At 36.5% G+C, this 23,280-nt stretch overlaps 1 protein-coding gene across 1 annotated transcript in view; it reads left to right on the top strand.

Moving 5' to 3' along the window:
• LOC121427374 (mesenchyme-specific cell surface glycoprotein-like) overlaps positions 1 to 23,280 on the top strand; it is a 30,515-nt gene continuing 7,235 nt past the window's right edge. Inside the window, exons 1-10 of the mRNA XM_041623736.1 lie at positions 1 to 475; positions 6,812 to 7,033; positions 14,116 to 14,353; positions 14,847 to 14,988; positions 15,509 to 15,626; positions 16,222 to 16,422; positions 17,044 to 17,109; positions 18,728 to 19,011; positions 19,897 to 20,165; positions 21,583 to 21,707. Of these exons, the coding sequence (XP_041479670.1) occupies positions 265 to 475; positions 6,812 to 7,033; positions 14,116 to 14,353; positions 14,847 to 14,988; positions 15,509 to 15,626; positions 16,222 to 16,422; positions 17,044 to 17,109; positions 18,728 to 19,011; positions 19,897 to 20,165; positions 21,583 to 21,707 (1,876 nt within the window). The 5' untranslated portion in view covers positions 1 to 264. The remainder of the gene's footprint in view (positions 476 to 6,811; positions 7,034 to 14,115; positions 14,354 to 14,846; positions 14,989 to 15,508; positions 15,627 to 16,221; positions 16,423 to 17,043; positions 17,110 to 18,727; positions 19,012 to 19,896; positions 20,166 to 21,582; positions 21,708 to 23,280) is intronic.

The following is a 23,280-nucleotide window of genomic DNA, read 5'->3' on the forward strand; positions in this document are numbered from 1 at the left end:
TGCATTGGTTCAGTCAACAGGGGGAGTCATCGGAGACCTTCCGCTTGGTCGGCAAGCAAAGAAGCATTGAGAGGGGCAAGTGGTGAGGTATCACTCGGGCCTAGTGTCGATTGCGAACGTAGATAGTTGATAGCTGCCTTGCTACTCTGAGAGCATCACCCAATCTTTCACTCAGGCGCAAGCATCCGTCAACATCACCACGCCTCAAAGGCTCCATCCCGTTCTCTCGTCAGCACCTGCAGGAGGTGGCGAAGCACTTCAAGCATGGCGGTAAAATCATTCTTAATTGGCCTTTTCATGGCCGCTTGTATCGATGTCTCGTTCTCGGTGCTCTCCATGATACCCGTCTCGAACCTGAAGATCCCCTGGAATATTGTACCGAGAGGGGGTAGGACTGAGAACCTGTATGGCCTCAACAGAGGTGCCGCAGAGAAATCTGCCTTTGACGTTGACAACTTGGTCGCATACACGGCAGGTGAGAGATCGCAATTTATTTATATATTTAAATATTCATTAATTACAAATATTATCATTATGGGGATATTAATGGCATACTGCAGCATGGGTGATAGTAATCTGTGCATTCATAGTTAGGTCACTACAAATAGACATGTATATATCTTTTACCCGGTCCTTATGAAATATGTCACACCTACCAAACTGCTGACTATTGAATCTATTCAAAAACGTATTCAAATCTAATCCTATTCCTGTACTCTAACTATTCTTTCACCTTGAACATGTTAAATCCATATAGGCTAAGATTGGTTCGACTTTGAAGAATCTGAACTCAAGGTCCCACTTGTCACCTGTGCCTGTGATATGTTATATAAAACGAAGCACAACCCCCCTCACTCCGGAGAATCATTATTTAGTGCTTTCAAAAATAGTGAAATACAAAGTGACCGGAAGCAACATCTTTATATCCTCCAATGACCTATCATGTTTTGTATTAATCTTCCCAAGGGGATTTAGTAAATGATGATTTTTCAGTCTCAGGTATCTTGAGGTGTCTGCACGAATTTCACTTCTCATTCTTTGTGTCCTCCTAGGTGTTTTATCATCCATAATTATGAACATTATTAAATACAACAAGAAGTTCAGTATCTTTAAAAGACTTTTGTGATGTTAACTTAGTCTTTAAGCAGATATCATCCATGTTACAACCTACCCAATAATAGATTCTGTAATGTGGCTTGATGACTACAACTATCGGGGACATGCGTCAGCATTAACCTGCCAGGTTTCATCGCGGAAATCCAAACCAACAAGTACTGAAATGATCCCCACAATTCTCATCGCGGTTCAAAAACAAAAATGCAATAGGAAGGGGAGGTTTAACTAAAACTCGGACGGGGCGGGGGTGGTTCATACAATTCAACTGTCGACCTTGAGCTGTAAGGCCTTTCCTATTAAGAATGACGTCATGATAGATGGCCATCGTAATGATGACCAATGTTATGACGTCATAGTAAGTAATAGATCCCAAGTTACAGGCTAGGCCTTTACTGACCCACATTCGAAGTTACACTAAGTTTCTCCCGTTTCAATTCCAAAGACGACAGAAAAATAAAAAGAAACTAAAATTCATGCCTCTTTAGAAAATAATCATAAAGATCAGTGATACTGAGAATCGCATCTCGGGAACTGATGAGGGCAAATAGTTTATTACTACTTGAATAATATATATCTTGATGGCCAGGCATATTTGTTTATAAAACGTAGTGTGATATAGCTAGTACACTTCCACAGTATATTTAATGAAACTATAAACAGATAATTATGTCCAGATTTATTGTATATGAGGAACTGTCGATGGGAGGCAGATATTGGCTTATTTCACTATGGTCCTTAGTGTAGTTCTTTGGCCGACATGAACCGCCCATCATGAACACGGATTGTGGCCTTTCGTATGCGAATCTCTGGGGGTACGTTTCGTCAACATTTGTCATCCGACAAGGTGTCAGGTCTGATAACTTCCCTTGGTTATCATTGGATGAGCGGCACAAGCATCCTTAGTATATTTGACTGCCGAATAAGACATTCAACTAGTCCTGCATGAAACGCTCCTTTGGTAGGTGCGGAGTCTCCATGACAATGCAATCTTTAAGGTTACCTAGTTCTGCAATTTTTTTCTGTATCAGCAACACCAGTATCGCCGTGTATAACTCCACGATGGGGCCGTGTTCACATCGTAAAGGAAACCCTCAAAAATTGATTATATCAGAATATAGTACAGTTTGAACAAGGATCTTGTAATGTAACGCGAGGAAGGAAATTCTGTTCTTTACAAGATAAACGCCTTTTGAGCAGGGTCCTCTTCAAACCTCCATAGCCTCAATCCAACCTATATGTTAATGTTACTTAGAGTGATGTCGAAGTAATGGAAATACATTTTATTCTACATTAGTATACGTGTAGCCCTTAAAGGGATAGTCCGGGCTGAAAATATTTATATCTAAATAAATATCTTAAAATTCACAGAGCAAAATGCTGAAAATTTCATCAAAATCGGATAACAAATAACGAAGTTATTGAATTTTAAAGTTTATCAATATTTTGAGAAAACAGTTATATGCACATTGTCATGAATATTCATTAGGTGGGCTGATGATGTAACATCCCCACTTTCATTTTTCTTATGTTATTTCATGAAATCATAATTGTTTCATTTTTCCATACATGTGTATAAATAATGTGTCTCCATGATGATGAAATAAGTCGCGGCAATAAAAAACTAATGCAGTTAATCAGTTGTCAATCCAATTGTTTTAGTTCTTGGTAGAAAAAATGAGTAAACATAATTTTATATAATAATATACAAAATAACAAGTAGGGATATGACATCATCAGTCCACCCAATAAATATTAATGAAGACATGCATAGAATTGTTTCACTGGAATAATGCAAATCTTTAAAATGCAATAAGTTCGTTATTTGTTATCGGATTTTGATCAAATTTTCAGCATTTTGCTCTATGCATTTTACTCTATTTATTGAGATATAATTATCTCCAGCCTGGACCATCCCTTTGATACATCGTAATATCCTCTGTACGTGTTTTTAAGATGTCTAATGAGACATGATAGAGATGACACAAAGTAGCATATACTTTACTGAAAACAATACAATGCGGCAAACCACTTTCATAATCCCAGCCAGCATTAATCCGTTCATGGTCAAAGTATTGCGAAATTTAACCCTGTCTAAATAATGGTTGAGATAAATAAAAAAAATTGATTCGTCATCATTTCTTTATTTCCCTTTTCTCGCCTAAAGTTGCCAAATTTATATTTGTTTTTTGGCATTTTTCAAAAGATAATTATTAAGTAGGCATATAGTAATGGCAAATTTGTAATAAACAAAAAGATTCCTTTTAAAACAACTTTTATGTGAATCTCTTTATAATTCATGTTACATGATTGTAACCAGTCTTATATTTTGCCCCACAAATGAAAAAGGCATTTTTTCTTTTCCTTCCCTTAACAGGGGCCACGAAACGATTTTCAAAGTGGGGGGGGGGGGTGGGGCTGACCATGCAAAAAAAATCACAATCATATGGTTATTTTTACGTTCTTGTACACGGTTGTGGAAAATAGTGGGGGGGGGGGGCGCTTCCGCGGCCCTTGCCTAAAATACGACTGCTATGTTTTATCAAAATGAAGTACGACATCAACTAAATCCTTTTGCCAAATATGATTATTTTTAGAAATCCCTTCCCAGAGTTTGGAAATCGGCCATCAAGGACATCCAGTCTATAACCATGAAGCTTTCTATAATACCACGGATAAAAAAAAACGACGTTGATGATACAAAAACAAAGTATGGGCTTAAGGGTCAAAAGGGTATAAATAGCATAAAACTACCATCAAAGATCTTATATTTTTACCATAGTTTAAAGGCAACCCTGTTCTGAGCAACTTAAATGTACCATTATGGTGTATGCCCATAAGAATCAACCATACACCCGCTTCGCCCTCTACATTCATCCCAGAATTTCAAATTACAGCACACTTCCGATTATCTCCTGTATATTTCGATAACTGTTAGCAACCTGTCATCCAATTCTTCTTCTTTTTTTAACAAAACAAAATGCTTACGTGTCCAGGAATTATACATAAACTATCAAGACTAGCATTGCATTCAGAATCATTTCATTCTAATATTGGATTATTAATTCATTATATTTATACTTGCTTTTGTAGCAGTTTTTAGGTTATACCGTTGTACCGTTGTCTTTTTTAATTGAATCCCTTATTGAACAAAATGCTTAATTGATATCCTGTCCGGCTTAAACTGGCTTAAAGAAGTTGTTATGGGATTTCAAACTAAATTGGATATGACGGGAGGAGTTTAAGCCAGTAATTCTCTCTTAATTGAAAATCTCCGAACCGCATCATTAAGGTCTCCTCCCCTCTCTGACTCTTGCGATTATGTCAGGTAAAAACATACTAGTAGTCAGCAAAAACCCGTTCAAGAGTAAAGTATGGCAAGTCGTTTTCTCCATCCAATTTCTTGACATAAACATTAACCTTTTGTTATTAAAGACCCTGACCAGTGTAAAAACAATCATATATTAAAAGAAAGGCAATGATTCATACAATACAAATATACCAAAAATATTCTATACATCTCCCATTTTTTAGAAATATTAGATAGAAATCAAAGAAACTGCTCCTCCAAAGTACGCTTCGATTGAGCACCCCACGTCGCCTGGAAAGGATGACGTCATGTTGTGTCCGGAGGGTTGCGATTCCATAGGTTTGTGTACAAAAGCATTGGGTATTTTCTTCCATAGACCATTTCTATATTATGAATCCAATTTTTTTTCCGTTTTCAGATGAAAATGGCTCTCACAATTATTCACTGTTGAAATTGATGGAAACCTACAACTATTCACTACATTTTTTGTGACTTCTTTGTTTGGCTCTTATTTGGCCTAAATTGCTATGTCAGGAAGAGTTGTGATACATAATCTGAATGCAGATAGATTTGAAATCTACGCCAAATAAGCAGGAAATAAAATATGGCAAAAACTAGTTCAAAACTGTAGATTTCATAATTTAAGCATGTAGGAAAAAATATATGTGATATCACTCTGTGATGGAAGTGAAGAAAATGAAATGCGTAATCTGGAAAGCAAAAAAATAACCCAGTTTTTCTGTGTACAAACCTATGGAATCGCGACGCTTCTAACACAACGTGACATCACGGTCTCGAGGCATTTGAAAAGCACAATAAAGCCTATTTTCTAAGCCGGGTTCGAAGCCCAATAATTGGAATATTCTTAAGCAAAATACTCAGCTGGGAAGGGTGAAAATGAATAAAGGTCACAATGCTATATTTAGTAGCTTATAAGCTTTCGATTGGTATATAATTTGTCAATTTCATTTTTGGGTCCGGTCTGGTTCTTTAACACAAATCATAAATCACATAACGAATTGGATGTTGAAAACTGCAGGCCAAAAGTATACCATGCATACTTCTGCATACGCTGACTAAAAAGCACCCAGGTAGGACAGCTAACCCTTCGATAATATGATCTAAGGAGTGTTTCATGGAATGACACGTCAGATTTTTTATCTGACGACTCGTATTTCTTCCGACAGTTCCAGCCAATCAAAATCAAAGAAAGTTGTCAAATATGGGTGATAAATGTTGATGAAAGGGGTGAGTTGAAAGAACACAGTGGTCCCCGTGTGCGTCACAGTGTGTTCACAGTGTGAAACTAAAATGTGAAATCACATTCACACTGTTGAATTTGAGCATCTTAGCAGTGTGGATAATATTTTCATGTGAACACACTGGCCCGTATTCTGAAGTCAGGTTTAACTTAGACCAAGGTCTAACTCTGTGCTGAAATTATGGGAAGCCAAAAGTGTCAAAATTTGTATCAAGTTGTATGTATCTTGTATTTACTGTGCTCTCTCCCGATTCTTCAGTGGTGAAGACAATCATCTATTTATACTTCATAGACAATTATGACTGATTTGAGAGTCAAATGAGCTGAAATATGATATCTCTACTGTTGGTGATTTATGTAACAATTGGCTATCCATTCTTTAATCACAACTTTAAACCTGAGTTTAACTTAATCCAGACTTCAGAATACGGGCCAGTACTGTGATTACACCGCGTGACACTGTGTTATTTCCAGCATATCCCCCGTAATATTTCAAGTCGTCAGTGTACATCCACGTGTGTGTATTTGAGGCTGGGTGGGGTGCGTGTGAGTGTGTGTGTGTAGAAGGGTGTGTGCGTGTGTGTGTAGAAGAGAGAGAGAGAGAGATCATCCTTCTGGCCAATCCAAAAGTGAGTACGTCACTCTTTTCCAGCATTTCTCAGGACCTATAGGGGACTATAGCTTTATGTGAGAGCCCCTTTAGCAAATTTTAAAAAACTATGAAAAACATAAATGCATGTTCTTTGATAACTGCATTACATCAGACGGTGGTATTCAGTTAAGAACGTGCATTTCTTTCTTTTTTTTCTCTCTCTTTTTTTTTGGGGGGGGGTGAAGCGTTAATCTATGTCAAAGTTTCGTCGAATACCCTACTTTTAAACAATACCTTCCTTAATTAGATAATATAAAAATATAATAGATAATCTATTGATTTTCACTATATCAAATGTTATGAAATATGATCTAATATAATAATGTGCAGTGTCTTGTAACTATTTTATAGTCACCTTTCATGTACTTGTATGTTGTAGGTTTTATCCCTACAAATTGGTTGTTGATTTAAGATATTGTAACAAATCAGTTGGGACTAATCATGTTTAATAATTTTGATTTTCCTTTAATTGCAGGTCACCAACTTATTCATATTATCAACTTCACTGACGTCGTAAGACCGAAGATCGAGCGGTCGTTCCGCGTCATTGATCCAGTGATTGACATTGCAGAATGTGGCAACCTTGTAGCATTCACGAGTCGACCGAGAAGAAGTCGAGGTCTGAACCCGCTCGACCCAGGAACAGTTCATATCTTCCGAAAGTACCCAGTCTTCGACAGTATTTGTAACTTAACTGGTGAGTGTTTTAATTGAGGGGTACCTACCAAACTTTGGGCGGCGAGAAGGTAATAGGTAATAGGACGAACGGGGGGGGGGGGCGATCAAAAGGTAACGTCATCATTTGGCAAGTGGAAAACAGTCCTGATAAGTGGTCTCATGACCCTGATCTGTCTCGTTCTTATACTCGTCTAATTTTTCCTCTCCCCTTTTTCATTAGCAAAATTATATGGAAATGCCCCCATCTCCCTCCCCCTCCGCTTAGCGCTGCCCTTGTAGCAGAAAAGTAAGATTTTAGCAGATAAAAAAATTTCCTCTAAATCGTGTTTGAGGATCCTTGGGAAAATGTCAAGCAAATACTTAGCTCGGATGGGAAGAAAATAGATTTCTGCCTAACCATGGAGATACTGTATCCCCATGGCCTACGTGATACGTCTCCATGCCATTTAAAAGAGAGGTATATTTTTTGTAATAGTAACGTCTTGCCCCCATTGCTTCGATGAATGTGACGTTTTATAGAAGGCCTGTTTTTACGGAGAGGGTGAAAATAATGAAATAAACTTTAAAAATATTGTTATTCCACATGCAAATTACATTAAATACCAAGATGATCTCGTTTATATGAATTCATGTTTTGCTCTTGCCTTTCTTTCACAATAACAATAAATCATAATTCAGAATCAGCCTCCGGAGGTGAACTACAAGTTTAGAAATTTAAAAAATGGGCATTATAATCGATGAGGTTAACATAAGAATAAGGGTTTGAAAAAATGTAGAAATCTTGATTAATACACTAGTCTGAAAAGTTAATGCATATTGATAATGTACATTGACACACTCATAGATCATTGAATTTATCTCAAGTTTTGGAGATCATTTGCTAGTTTATTAACTTATGTAGGTCTGTATTAGTACTCCCCAGTCAGCGAGTATCAGGGGGTTCTTACATTAGGAGTGAATATCCTTTATACCTGGCTATTGCATGCAGAAGTAGACCTACACATCACATGTACAGTTTTGAAACCCACATGGTATAGCAGAGCATTTGCTGTAGCTGGACCAACCCTTAGGAACAAATTACCCCTACATATCAGACAGGCATCCACTTATTCAACTTTCAAGTCCTTACTTAAAACCCATCTTTTCTGAAACGCATAACTAGGTGTAGTATAGATATTTATTTCATAAGGTAATGATTGTGAGTTTAAATATTAAGTAATTCTGTAATTCACAAGTCTATTTTCATTGTTTGTGGTATGTGTACTTTGTAACCTTTATTGTAAAGCGCGTAGAGAAACTTTCATTTTATATGCGCTATGTAAGAAGTATTATTATTATTATTAAGCACTTGAAAACAATTCTCTGTATAATCGATTTACGATAGTAAACCCCATACTGCATCAGGATATTAACTCGCAAACAAAGGCGCTTACTAATTGAGGTTTAAAATGTTTAATATAAAGCCGGTATAAATGTAGAATCAGAGCTTGTCTCAGATTCATTTTGACATATCCAAGGAAGTTGACTAACAGCTCAGAGCCTCTCACAGGAAGTCCTCTCTTCGTCTCCATCCACGGTAACCATAGAACAGGGCCCGTCACACAAAGAGTTACGATTGATCCTATCAACCCCAAGTATATGGAAATCCATCGCTGTCATAATCTTTTCTACAGGAAATTTGCTCAATCTCCGTTCCTAAACAAAAAAGAATCACACTGAATCTTCAAGAGGATGATGAATGCATGCATGTAAGTCATATCTAGAAAATGGTTTGAACAAACATGTTTTTTAGATGTTGACGTTGCTGGCTTTCCATAGTTATGGTTGATTGGATCAATCGTAGCTCTTTGTACAGGCGGCTCCCAGATGTGATGGTGATAAGATCATCGCTTAGACTCAGACATCGATTTAAATAGATTACTGGTGAACTTTACGGAGAACGGGGTCTCAATTTTCTATGTTTCTAAAAGCAATAGATGTTTTAGAGAATGAGGATAATAATAACAATACTGATAATAGCAGTTGCAATAATTCTTAAAGTAATAATAGTAACGATAGTAATAATAATAATAATGGTATTGATAGTAATGATAAGTTGTGGAATGATTTTAATAATGGTATTAAACAAAGTAAAACCCTAAATAAGTTTAAAACACTTTTGAAAGTTGAATTTTTCTCTCAGTATAAAAACTCCAGCCAATAGCACACTGTAGGTCACTATGATTCATAACTATTACTTCTAGTTTGCTTGCTTGTTTTTTTTTATTTCCCCTATATTAGCCCATTGTTTCCTTTTTTCTCTCTTTTTTATGATTGTATGTCAGTGTTATTTGTTGTTCACTATTTATGTTTATCTTATATTTATATGTATTCAATTGTATCATAGTGGTGCCCCACCCAAAAGTTTTTTTTTATATTTGGGGGTTATTTTTCTTGCTTTTATATAGAAAAGTGTAATTCCAGACGTTATGATTAGAATATACGTGATAAAACAGACTTTAAATGAATCGCACCAAAACCAATTTTGCAACTATAAATTCCACATGCTCTACGAATCGCTATAAATGATTATTAAAATATCATATTCAAAATATTATGAATAATATTTTACGACATTCTTGTCTATGCAATAACGGACTATAGATATAGACTTAATGTTCATACGATTTTTCTCAGTTCACGAAAAACCTAATTAAAAAATCTAAACAAATAGTTTTTCATATTTTAGGATTCAGTGTCATACCTATATTAAAAGGCAAAGATTTTGAAAGTTGGTTGAATCATATAACAACCTCCCCCAAAAAGGTGACGACCTTAGTCTCCCAACTTTCTGCTCTTTCAAACACAATTTTTTGAAGATTTGAGGTTAGGGTAAATGTGATGGAAACCTTAAGTTTTAATCAACATCCTTCATTTAAAGAGCTGATGATTATTGAGTTGATTTTATTTCTGTATTCACGTCAGAGATGATATATAAACCAGAAAAAATATACATATGCAATATAAAACAAATCATTAAGATCATATTCGCTATATAGCAATGAAAATAGATATAAAATATAAATAGCATTACAACTAGAATTAATGCCGGAAACCGCAAGCTTGATAATGATGGCGGCCTCCTATGTATTCCCTCATTAATCAAGTTGGTGCAATGCAGGTGCAGGTGCAGTAGAGAGTACACTGTAAAACTGCGGTGTTAAAACTGACACCAATTTGAATCATTGGAATCATTACTCTTTACTCTAAATAATTTCAAATTCTCCATTATCGGTGTCACGGAAACATGGCTTCATAATAATTCACCTAACATATTCAACTTGCAAAACTATAATCTTATAAGGCGAGATCGTGAAGATCAAAGAGGAGGTGGTGTAGCATTTTACATCAATGAACATTTGCAGTTTAAAATAAGAAAAGAAATATCATTAAAACAAAGTGAAACTCTATTCTTAGAAATCATGAAGCCGAAAGGCAAAAATATAATTATTGGATTAGTTTACAGACCCCCTCATGGCAATGCAAATTTATTTTGCGAAGAGCTTGAAATATGCCTTCATACCATAACAAAAGAAGATAAACAAATATATCTAATGGGTGATTTTAACATTGACCTGTTATCCCAAAATAATGACAACGATTTATTCTTACATACTATGCATTCATTTGGTTATTATCCCCACATAGATCAACCGACCAGAATTGATAGCCATTCATCAACACTTATCGACAACATATTTTCAAACATACTAAACAGAGATACTTCCAGCGGACTAATAATATCTGATATAGCTGATCATTTACCGGTTTTCTTATTATGTGATAATGATATTTCAAAAGAAAATTCACCTAAATCTACAATGTATAGTAAAGAATCCCCAATAAATATTGAATCGTTTAAAAGTGATCTTGCGATTGAGGAATGGTTAGATGTATTTAATGAGTCAAATTCAGATATTGCTTACACAAATTTTAACCAAAAATTGCAGAAATATTACGATAAAAATTTTCCTCTATCACCTATCAAAAAAAGAAAAGCAAAAATGCCATGGATTACTAAAGCTATTCTACGATCCATACATACCAGAAATAAACTATACAAGACATTTTTAAAGAACCCTTCTATTCAAAACAAAAATAAATATAAAACTTATAGAAATAGACTAACCAATATAATTCGGGCTTCTCGCAAATTGTTTTATTCCGAGAAACTTAACAAAGTTAAATCAAACATGAAAGCCACATGGGAGATCATCAATGATTTGATTGGCAAGAAACCCAAAGTATTACCTAAAGACAATTTCACAGTTCATGCTGCTGCAATAAATTCAGATGATGTAGCTGATACCTTTAATTCCTTTTTCGTTAACATAGGACCCTCTTTGGCAAACAACCTTGCCAAACCAAACCAAAGTTTTGCAAAATTTCTTCCCACACCCATCAATTCTTCCCTATTCTTTAACCCCACAAATGTTCAGGAAATAATTGAAATAACAAAAAATCTCAAATCCAGCAAATCAAAGGGATATGATAGAATTAGTACTTTCCTCCTTAAGCAGATCATACATTATATTGTCACTCCATTGTGTCATATTTTTAATCTGTCGATCAGCACCGGTAAATGTCCAGATCCCCTTAAAATTGCAAAGGTAAATCCTGTTTTAAAAAAAGACAATCCACATGAAATAACAAATTATAGGCCTATTTCTATTCTCCCCAGCATATCCAAAATATTAGAGAAGATTATTTACAAAAGACTTTATAAGTTCCTAGATACTTTTCAGTTTCTAAATTCAAACCAATATGGATTCAGGAAAGGGCATTCAACTGATCAGGCTTTAATACAAATATACGATAAAATTACAAATGCAATGACAAATAAAGAACACATAATAGGAGTATTCATGGACCTAAGCAAAGCATTCGACACTCTTGACCACCAGATTTTACTTAAAAAACTTGAAAATTATGGAATTCGGGGAATCACACTATCATGGTTTGAGAGTTACTTGACTGATAGAAAACAATATGTCACTCACAATAATATTTCTTCTAATTTTCAGACAATAAAATGCGGAGTTCCACAAGGATCGATCCTTGGCCCCCTACTTTTCCTTATATATATTAATGATTTGACTACTGTAACGCCTTTATTATCATTTGTATTATTTGCCGATGACACAAACATTTTTTGTTCACACACTAGCTTAGAAACTTTAGTAGATACATTTAATCGTGAATTACCTAAACTATCTTTATGGTTTAAATGTAATAGGCTATCACTTAATATAGACAAAACAAACTTTATGTATTTTAAGCATACAAGTTCACATATTACTGAGTTTCCATACGACATAAGCATAGATAATATTCCACTCAAAAGGAAAAAAGAAACAAAGTTTTTAGGTGTCACAATAGATGAAAATTTAAATTGGAATGAACATATACGTTGTATAACTACTAACATCTCCAGAAACGTAGGTGTACTTTACAAAATGAAAAACATAATTCCTCATACTACACTCGTTTTACTCTACAATTCATTGATATTGCCGTATATATCGTACTGCAATATAGTTTGGGCAACGTGTGCAAAAACTAAAATTAATACAATATATTTATTACAGAAAAAAGCAATTCGAATTTGTACTAATTCGCAATATTTATCACACACAAATCCATTATTCCATAAACTAAAGACTCTAACTATTTTTGACATAAATTCATTTCAAAGCTTACTGCTTATGTTCAAATACGTAAATAACATGCTCCCACCTTCATTTCACAATTTTTATACTATGAACACATCTATCCATTCATACCCTACGCGGAACTCTTCTAATTTCCATTTAATCAACCCCAAATTGCTTATTGCGCAGAGATCCATAAGACACCATGGTCCTGATTTGTGGAACTCTCTACCAGAATCTATAAAAAGATCCACGTCCCTTTACTCATTTAAAGCAAACGTTAAATCCATGTTGATATCAGAATATTTGAAGTAAAATTTCTGTGTCGTTGTGTCATTAAAGCATCATCACCATCATCATCCTCTCCATCACCTTCATCTTCACCATTTCACCGTCATCTTCATCCTTATCATCTCCATCTTCAATGCTCAAATTAGATTACTGCTGTTTTTCATAAAATGTACTGTGTATCGATTCTGCTGTATTAATGTATTATATTAATCAATGAGTTTTAACCTGGGGTTGTCATTTTTTCAAGCAATCTGCTTATGATGACAATCCTTCTCCTGCAAATTGTAAATGTTAACTAATTTGGTATGAGATCAATTTTGTTTGTAATGATAATTTTAGTACATTTAGTTATGATTCATGCCAAAAAATTATCAATATACTGTTTGTTATGTTATGGAAAATGTATTCTATACGAATGATGTAATTGCAGAAGTAAACAATAAAATCAAATCAAATCAATCAAATCAAATTGGTGTTAATAGAGGACCACACCTCGAGGTGTTAAAATAACACCCTAGAGATTGAACATAACACCGAAGAGTGTAAATGTAACAACCATAGGTGTTGCAATAACACCTATAGATGTAAAACTAACACCACCAATTTAACAACGGTGTAAAATAACTGGTGTGGTCTTCTTTGTACACCGGTTAACACCACAGTTTTTGCTGTGTAGTTGAGCAGTTTACTTGAAGGTTTGGATGCAAAAAATTATATAGTGTTTATTTGAAGAGTAACTTTCAAGGATTATATTGTAGAGCATGACATATAGGTACAAGACAGTAGTTGCAGCAAACAATTATTTCATGAGAAATTAATGTAAACTTATCTTTGTAAAATAATGAAATCTTAGCTCAAAATCGATAATTCTGATGATCTTTAACATAGAAAGCATATGTGAAAGAGTGTATTGGTATTGCTTCGAAAAATACCAGACATTTGATGGAATTCCGTGCTTATTTTGCTCATTTCTCACCAAATACGCATTTTTTTCCCCAGAGCTATTTGGCACATCTTCCAACTCATTTTGCGATCGATGCCACAACTGGTATTCATATTTCATATGTTTGGGAAAAATGGTTAATGTTATTGTTTTAACATTTTTTACTTTTATTATCAGTCGGGAGCAACCCGAAGAGTCTGAAATTCGACTACAAGTGCGACACCATCGTGATCGCGAACGAAGGCCCGGCGGCTGAGAATGTAGAGCAGGAGGTCTTCATGAACCCAGAGGGTACCATTAGCGTTGTTCGTATCAACAACACGATGGTAAACCCAGGAATGTCTATGTGTCCACCCATGCCATATGGATCTGATGTCAGGCACTTGGATTTCAGACTCTTCAATGACCCTACGCTGTAAGTTTTTTTTTCCTATCAAAGACATATTTATTTGATAATAATAATAATCATAATAGCAATAATGATAATAGCAATAATAATAATATCAATAGTAGGAAAATTAACAATATTGATTATGATGATGATGATCATATGAAGGATGAGGGGGAGGAGAATGATGATGATAATAATAATGATAGTTGAATCGAATTGAAATGAATTTATTCAAACCAGTCAAAAAAAAAAAACAGGGGTGCAAAGTACAAAAAACAAAAGGTTACATAATAAATAACTAAAAAATGACAAATTGGGACCCCAAAGAAGCCCCGCTTGTAATCAGGGGCCCCTCCATATGATATTATACTCAAACATGGAATTACTATGAGAAAAGATAATAATTACTAATAATACTTATATTTTACACCAATTATATTCCCTGGTGAATGTTGAATGCAGCATTAAACCCTCATAGACAGATGCAGTTTATGCCACGACTTCTGCTTAATTACAGCAAACCTATGATGGATGCACAATTCATTCGACACCCTTACAAAGGCCAGTTAGACGGAGAACAACACACTTTCTCTATGGGCGTAGAACCGGAATATGTTTCGCTGGATCCATGGCAACCGGTCGCGTGGGTATCCCTCCAGGTAAGCCTAGTCCCGTAGCACAAATTTTAACGATTGATCACATGCTCTATTTGTAAGATTGATTGTATATTGTGGTCAATGCAATTGATCGTAAAGATATTCTTCTCTTGTGATTGTTATGCTTTGTGTATACTGGACCTACAGCATTTATTTTTCACAACAGACAGTGACGTCACTACCAGGAGCAGGGAGGGGGGTGGGCACAAGGGAGCACGAGGTGACACATGCCCCAGTCGACTGCAATATAAAGAGCTGTAATAAGAATGTTCTTTAGACCACTCCCGTCAAACTCCTTCGCCACTTTCTCAAAACATGGCTGTTTGACTCGACACAAAATGTAGGTCATATCTAAATTGCCATCGAAACCTTAATTGATTTTGATTGGCAAGACTACCGAGAAATTTGAATAGTTGCAACTTTAGTATGATCGGTGCAATTGTCTTTCTCTTTGAAGTCTCACTGTTTTCATGATTTGGATTAAATAGGCTTTATGATTTTTTTCTTTAAATCTTTGTTAAAGGAAAACAATGCTGTTGCTGAAGTGTTTTATGATAACATGACGATGGTCATTCATCCTATGGGACTTAAGAATTGGACCGATTATTATATTGATGCCAGCACAAAAGATGGAGGAAGAAGTGAGTATGAACTTTTAAAAAAAATGGTTAATTATACATGGTACAGGCCTTTAATATGCTTATGACGTCACGATCGCATAGCGCCCTCCCTCAGAGGATATATAGGAATATGTGTGGATTACAGGCTCACGCCACAACTGGGCGTTGTGGAGTGCGCCTGTAATCCAAGCTGTGGGGAAGTTACAAAATGATGCAGAGGTTCGAGCCCTGGTCACGTCTTTCGGATGGTGACGTTAATGGTCGGTCCAAGGCGTAAATAATCATATCTGATTGATACACGTCTAATGAAACTCAAATACACACAATGTAGAAAGAGTTTAATCAGAGATGCACCTGAGCAGATGAGCAACAAATGGACGGTAGTGACGATGTCGTCAATGTACAACGTCCATTGATTATTTGAATGTTGTCATATTTTATGCGATCAATTGTTTGGGGTAATCATGAGTATTGAATGGGGGTATCCTATAAAACATCAGCGTTCACGTAACCTCCGTCCTTCTTTACCGATTATGATGACGCCAGTTTCTAGGGAGAAACAATCAAACAGTTCTTATCTGAAAGTTTTCTTATCTTTTCTGTTTTCTTTTTTTAGGACAAGGTGGTCGAGCGATTCATTATGGACGCTACCCAATAGAAAGCTTGCTCCAACCAGACGCTATTGAAACGATGACGATTGGTGGTGACCTGTTCCTGATTACCGCCAATGAGGGCGCCCCACTGAGCTACGTGTGCGAATCTTGCGAGGTGGAAAATGAATATATTGAATATGAAGAAGCAGCTGAACTCGCTGGAGGTATGCGATTGATAATTTTTTGTATAACATATTTTGTAAATTTTTCAAAATACGTAAAAACTAATATTGAGAAAATGTATTTACGATGTTTCGAATCTTTAGTTTCGATAGGGGCTGATGGTATATAAGGACAAGGCTAAAATGAAGTTGGTACTATTTGGTGACGGACAAATCGTCATGTGGGTTTTTTTAATTCATTTTTCATGATGAAAAACAATATCTTGGGTGAAGACAGATGCATGAATGATTCTCCTGCTACAGAACAGATACTCAAAACAACTTAAAACAAACAGAAAAGGCACTCATACATCTCATACACATAACCGACATAACTTGTATACAGTATCCAAAAGTGGCACTTACCTTATTTTCAGCCTTGTCTATATCGTCACATAGCAACTTTACGCTGTTCCTTTTGAAAAAATATACACTCTTCACTTGGATAATAAAATTGCCTTTTAATTTTTTCCCCCCTAAAGTTTCAGTTTGCAATCTATCAAAGTCGTTACAGAACAGTCCATGATTTTAACGTCCAATGCCCAAAACGTACTTTTAAACATGTTCTAAGTCTGTCTATAGCACTAATTAACCTGTAATGAGCAATGGTTATCTCTCTCTTAGATTATCTCCTCTCATCGAATGTCCCTTCAGCCGTGAGGAGAGCAATGACTCAACCAAACCAGCTTGGTAAGACACTTTATTTCCTTTGTAACACTTTTTGAAAAAATATTTAGTGAAACATTTTTTTGTTTTGTTTTGATTTTTTTTGCTATAATGGACTTTACAAACAACTATCGCGCAGAACATACAATGCTGTTGGAAAAATAAGCCATGGATGTATTTATTAGATAAAACCGTTAATATTTTCAAGATATTTTCTTCAATTAGTTTTCAAATGCCTTGATAAGCAGACACCCCAATTATTATCTACATGATTGTTTGACCCTGTATTCCCCTGGCAGGAATGTATGAGCCTCCAGTGACCTACTCCGTCTCACATATAAAATCACATGAAAACCGACTTGATATAATACGGTTACCATAACCGCTTCCAAATAATAATAATAAGTTCTTTTACAGCGCATAACACATAGCAACGCATGTCCATAATCATGCACTTGGATGAAACTAAGGAACGAAATTAGGAAGTAAGTAAAGGATGTTGGGCACTGAATTCATTACAAGTTAAACAGATACTCTTTTAGGGAAGCCTTCAACTTATCTAAATCATGTATATTTCTCGTATAATTAGGAAGTGCGCTCCATAAGACGAAAAAGGCATGTGCAAATGCGCGATTACCAGATGTTTTGGTAACATTGGGTTGAATAGCAAACAGGCGCTTTGTGCTTGATCTTAGAGTACGAAGAGTCTGATGTAAAGTTAATAGTTCGGTTAAATATGATCTCATGGAAGCATTCATATGCAAAAACTAATAATTTGAAAGAAATTCGAGAATGAACAGGAAGTCAATGTAGGTTTCGTAGTGCAGGGATGATTAATTCATATTTTCGAGTTTGAGAAACCAATCTTGCAGCAGAGTTTTGGATAGTCTGTAGTTTCTTTATTTGTCGCTGTGGTAAACCGAAAATTAGGCTGCTACAGAAATCAATATGACAGAGAACAAATGCATGGATTAGTTTTTGAGTTGTAGGTTTATCCAAATAATTTTGAATTTTTCCTTTTTGATAAGGAGCATGTGATCAGTGCGACATTAATGTGATATAAAGTGGTCAGATGTCATCCGTGAGTCAAAGATTGCCCCTAGGTTTTTACATGATTTGCTACTAGGAATTGATGTTTCATCAAGATCTAAACTATGAATTGGGGTTGTTTCTCGAAAACGTGATATAATATGAAGGAATTCTGTTTTACAACTATTCAGTTTAAGACTATTCTTTTTAGACCAATCTTTGATTGCTTGTATACAATGCAAAATTTCAGCGGTAGGATCAGAATTACGTGAAAGAAACAGAGAGTAAGATAACATAAGACATCTTTTGGATATATTGGAAATAGTGGAGAAGGTAACCTCTTACTCTCTGACAATCATCATCTGCCTCTTCATTCAAAAGTCACTTCAATATTTCTATTTTCCAATCCATATATTTTTAGAACTGAAGGTATCTTTTATATGTTTCATTTTCTTATTATTATCATGCCTATTGTTATCGATTTTGGCCATTTGGGGGGTAAAACGCAGTACAGAAATGACAATGGTAGATCATAATAACAATTTGTATACCACACGCATAAATCGCGATTTTCAATTCACTCTGAAATCTGTGATATGAACAACCCCCACAGGTGAGTTACGTATCAGCACGGTTGACGGTCTACAACCAGGTAACCCGGAGGTGATAGACAGACCAGTGTTCTTCGGTGGGCGTGGCATATCAATGTTCCATGTCAACCTCATGGGGAGTTTGGACTTGGTGTGGGACAGTGGAGATGTGATCTCTAAAGGGATCCAGGACTTGCATCCCAATGCGTTCAACCATCCACCCTTCGGGAACCCTGAGCTCAACGAAAGAGTAGTCGTCCCTGACAGCCCCATCAACAGACAATGGGACAATTGGTCCCCGTTCATGGTAATTCTAAACTGATGACTTTATTACAAATCATTCCCATTAGTCGGTCCTCGTTTTCAATTCAGTTATCCAATTTGTAAGTTAGTTCGTCTGCGAGATAATTATGTATTTACGTCACTTACTCCTTTGGTTTTTGAGCAACAATATCGTTAGATCGTGCTTTTTTGTCCTAGAGTAAGCGGGATATCTACGTTGTGGCCCCATCCCCCTTTCAACATACAGCCTCAGGAAATCTTAAGCGAGAATGTTAATATTTCCCATTCATCCGTACGATCGGCTTGAACGGAATTCTGTTGAAATAAGACAGTTGCAAAATATAACGATTTCAAAAAATTGATGTGAAAAAAAACTCATTACGTTGTAAAAAAGGCAAACAATTGAATTGAATGTAATTACCAAATCTCTATTTCAAATACATGTATACACAGATGAAGGTTATAGTTATCGAGTAGGTGATATATCGAAAACTTCTAGGACTGCTTTGTACAAATATTTATTCTAACTTCATTCCATGCATGAACCCAATATATGTATATATTTTTTGGGATATATGCCTCGATCTGATGATGAAACAAAAGAAAAAATAAGTTTGATCTAGTTTGGCGATAAGCCACACGTTGTAATAATAATAACAAAAAACTGGCCAAAAAGTGTGGAGGTCGAACATGAATAACACGTATATCAACCACAATTTGGATGAATGGCTTCGAAAATGGTCTGGGAACAGAAAATTTACAAGTACTTAGAGTAACACAGTTTGTACCCAAATTATTCGCCGAATAATTTTCATGTAAATGCACGTGCAAAAACTTTTTGATTATCATTCTATTGCAATTAATTTCATGATCCTTACCAAAAACTTTCATTTTTTTTTATTTAATGCAGGGAGCGGAATGCCAGTCACTCGCCGTCGGTCAATTTAACGTGACCCATAAGGTCATCATCGTGGGTATCAAAGGTGCTAACGCCCTCGCTATATTCACCGTTGACATGTTCAACAACCTAACCGTACCGGTGTTTGAGTCGGTCTTCCGGGACGGGGATATCAAGGGAAACGCCAGACCTCCCAAGACATACAACCAGCTCTACCGTCAAGACGTCCGATTCGGGCTAGGAAGCAACGGTATAGGAAACTTGGACCCGGATTCTATCGTGTAAGATCATATATTGCATTTCTGCAACCATTCGGTCGTGACGGTACAGGAGCTTTATGGTCCAATCGGCTTGACGAAATGGCGTCTTATTTTATCTTGCCATGTCGACATTGTAAAGATATTATACCAGCATGGCAAGATACGATATCTTGCCAAGTCGACTTACAAAAGTTAAATGTCGACATACAGAGATGGTGTCTTGGCAAGATGAATTGTTGACATGGCTTAATAGATACACCACGTATCTCGCCATGTTAACATACAATGATTCATAAGTCGACATATGTTGACATACAACTTTTATATATATTAGTCAACTTTGCCAGGTGTTGTATCTCACCAAGTCGATATTTAACTTTTTATTGGCCAATTTGGCGAGATTGGTTGTCATTTGCATCTCTTCAAGTCGTCTACCAACTTTCACAAGTCAGATTGTCAAGAGAACGTATATGGCACTGTCGACATAATATTAAGGCTATCTTGTAGACTTGGCAAGATATTTCGTCTCTCTATTTCGTCAAGCCGATGGCACGAATTTTTTTCGCTAGAACCATTACATGATAAAAATTTACACAAATAAATTAGATGATATCATTGATTGATTGACACCTCAATACCTGGTAATGTAAGGTTCATCAGAGCACCAGCTTCAAGACAGAAAGGTGGATAGTTAAACGTGTTTCAAGAAAAGGAAGGTACAGTTTCAGTAATAAAGGTGTTTCATGACAAAAAGTGAATAGTTTCACCAATAAACGTACTTTAAGACAAAAAGTCCATAGCTTCACCAATAAAGGTGATTTAAGACAAAAAGTGCATAATTTCACAAAAAAGGGTGTTTCAAGAAAATGAATGTACAAAGATCCACCAATAAGGGTGCTTCAAGACAAAAAAGTGCATAGTTACACCAATATAGATGTTTCAAGACAAAAAGTGCATAGTTTCACCAATTAACATGCTCCAAGAACGGAAAGATGCAAAGTTTCACAAAGTGTGTTTCAAGACATGAAAAATGTATTGTTGCACCAATTAGGCCTAAGACGATTTAAGGAAGGTGCCAAATTGCACGTTTTAAGCATGTTAAGGGCACGCCCAGTGTGGCATTCGGTTGAACCTTAAAATGTGCCCAGTTGAACCTTTGCTTTTATCAGCACATTCTCTTTTCCAAATAATTTGACAATGATTGTTTTTAAAGAAAACTCTTAATGTTTTATATTCTTGGTTGGTGTTTCATAAAGCTGTTCGTAAACTTACACATGACTTTTCGAACGACTGGAGCATGTTATTATGAGCTAAGACAGCTATATAGGGATATACCATGTAGCATGAGAAAGGATCTCCAGTCGTGCGTAAAGTTATTTGTAACAGACTGACAGCTTTATAAAACACCTGAACTGATTTTTTGTGATACTGAATACAGGTTTATCCCTCCTGAAAAGACACCTGGTCGTGTTCCTATGGTGTTGGTAACTAGTCGAGTGAGTGGGACTGTCAATCTCTACAGATTAACCGACTTTCCAAGACATCAGCTACTCAGGCAACAGAGTAAGTGATTTTTTGTTCTTTTATTATTTCATTTTGTTACATTGTATTATTGGGCTTATTGTTATCATTATTATTATTAATATAATTATTTACATTATGATTATTATTGTTATTGGTATTATTAATTTTTTGTAATTTGACATTTTTTTGTCGTTCTGGGGTGTCATTCGTGACTAGATAAATTGATGTAAATAATTCTCACGAGTTACACAATAATTTTAGAAAAACACGAAACAAAAGTTTTTACCCAAGAGATGTTTCAGTTGAAAATCATTGTCATATCGACATGACCTTTCCCTTTTTGTACGATGTTTTAAAGAGTGTAATGCATTTATACTATGACCACAATGGCAGATTGAGCGTTTTCGGATCCAGCAATAATATAAATATTGTGACGGAATCGCTCGGCGGCGCGGGTGGTCCGGTCCGCCGGCAGCTCGCTCTTGTCAGGATGCCTGCCGCCGGCGGGTGTGTCGCCACGTCGATTTCCAAACTTTTAGTCGTGGATCCGTTTGGCAGAGATATACTGCCGCAGTTGACACTTGCACAAGCCTTGATCCTGTCAGTATCACCACCAGGCAACCTCCAGACGGCTACACTCTTTGTTGTCAGCTCCAACAGCTCACCCGACCATATGCATCTGATTCCTGTAGTTAAGCTCCTACGACCATATGCATCTGATTCCTGTAGTTAAGCTCTCTCGACCATAGGTATGGGTTTCTCTGTAGTTAAACTCCTACGACCATACCCATGGACTCTGTTAATTTCCTCCGTCGTCTGCTTACGACCAGCTACTACGTCTGTTCAGTACAGCAACCACGTCTGTTCCGTACTGCAACCACGTCTGAATTTCCGTACTGCAACCACGTCTGTTCAGTACACGACCACGTCTGATACCGTACTGCAACAACGTCTGTTCAGCACTGCAACCACGTCTGTTCAGTACCACGACCACGTCTGAGTCAGTACTGCAACCACGTCTGAGTCCGTACTGCAACCAAGCACGTCTGATTCCGTACTGCAACCACGTCTGTTCAGTACCGCAACCTCGTCTGTTACCGTACTGCAACCAGTGACCTCTGTTCAGTACCGGAAACGACGTCTGGTTCTTCGACCATATGTATGGGTCCTTCTGCATTCAGGCTCCCACGACCACACCCATTGGCTCTGCTCTACTTGTAGTTTCCCCGTTGTCTGCTCCGGACCTCCGACCGTCTGCTTCCAGACCAGCAACCATCCGCTTCAGACCAACCCGTCTGCTCCGGACCACCAGCCGTCTGCTCCAGACTCCGAACCGTCCGCCTCCAGACCAACCAGACTACCAAAAGAGCAAGCCCTGGTATAGTCTCTTGCTGGCGTGCAAAAGACCCAACATACAAGGAAATCTAACCACAGTCGTCGCCTAGGATTCTAGGTTTCCCCGTGGAAAGACATGCGAACGATCATATAAATCATTTCGATCGCATCCACCAACTTTATTTATTGGATAGCGAATCCAAATCGATCTGCATACTTTACGTGCAATGCACCCCGTGGGCGCCGTATTTCAACAGATCATCGGCAGAGCCTCACG

The sequence above is a fragment of the Lytechinus variegatus genome, chromosome 14 (assembly GCF_018143015.1).
Source record: "Lytechinus variegatus isolate NC3 chromosome 14, Lvar_3.0, whole genome shotgun sequence".
NCBI classification, from domain to species: Eukaryota; Metazoa; Echinodermata; class Echinoidea; order Temnopleuroida; family Toxopneustidae; genus Lytechinus; species Lytechinus variegatus.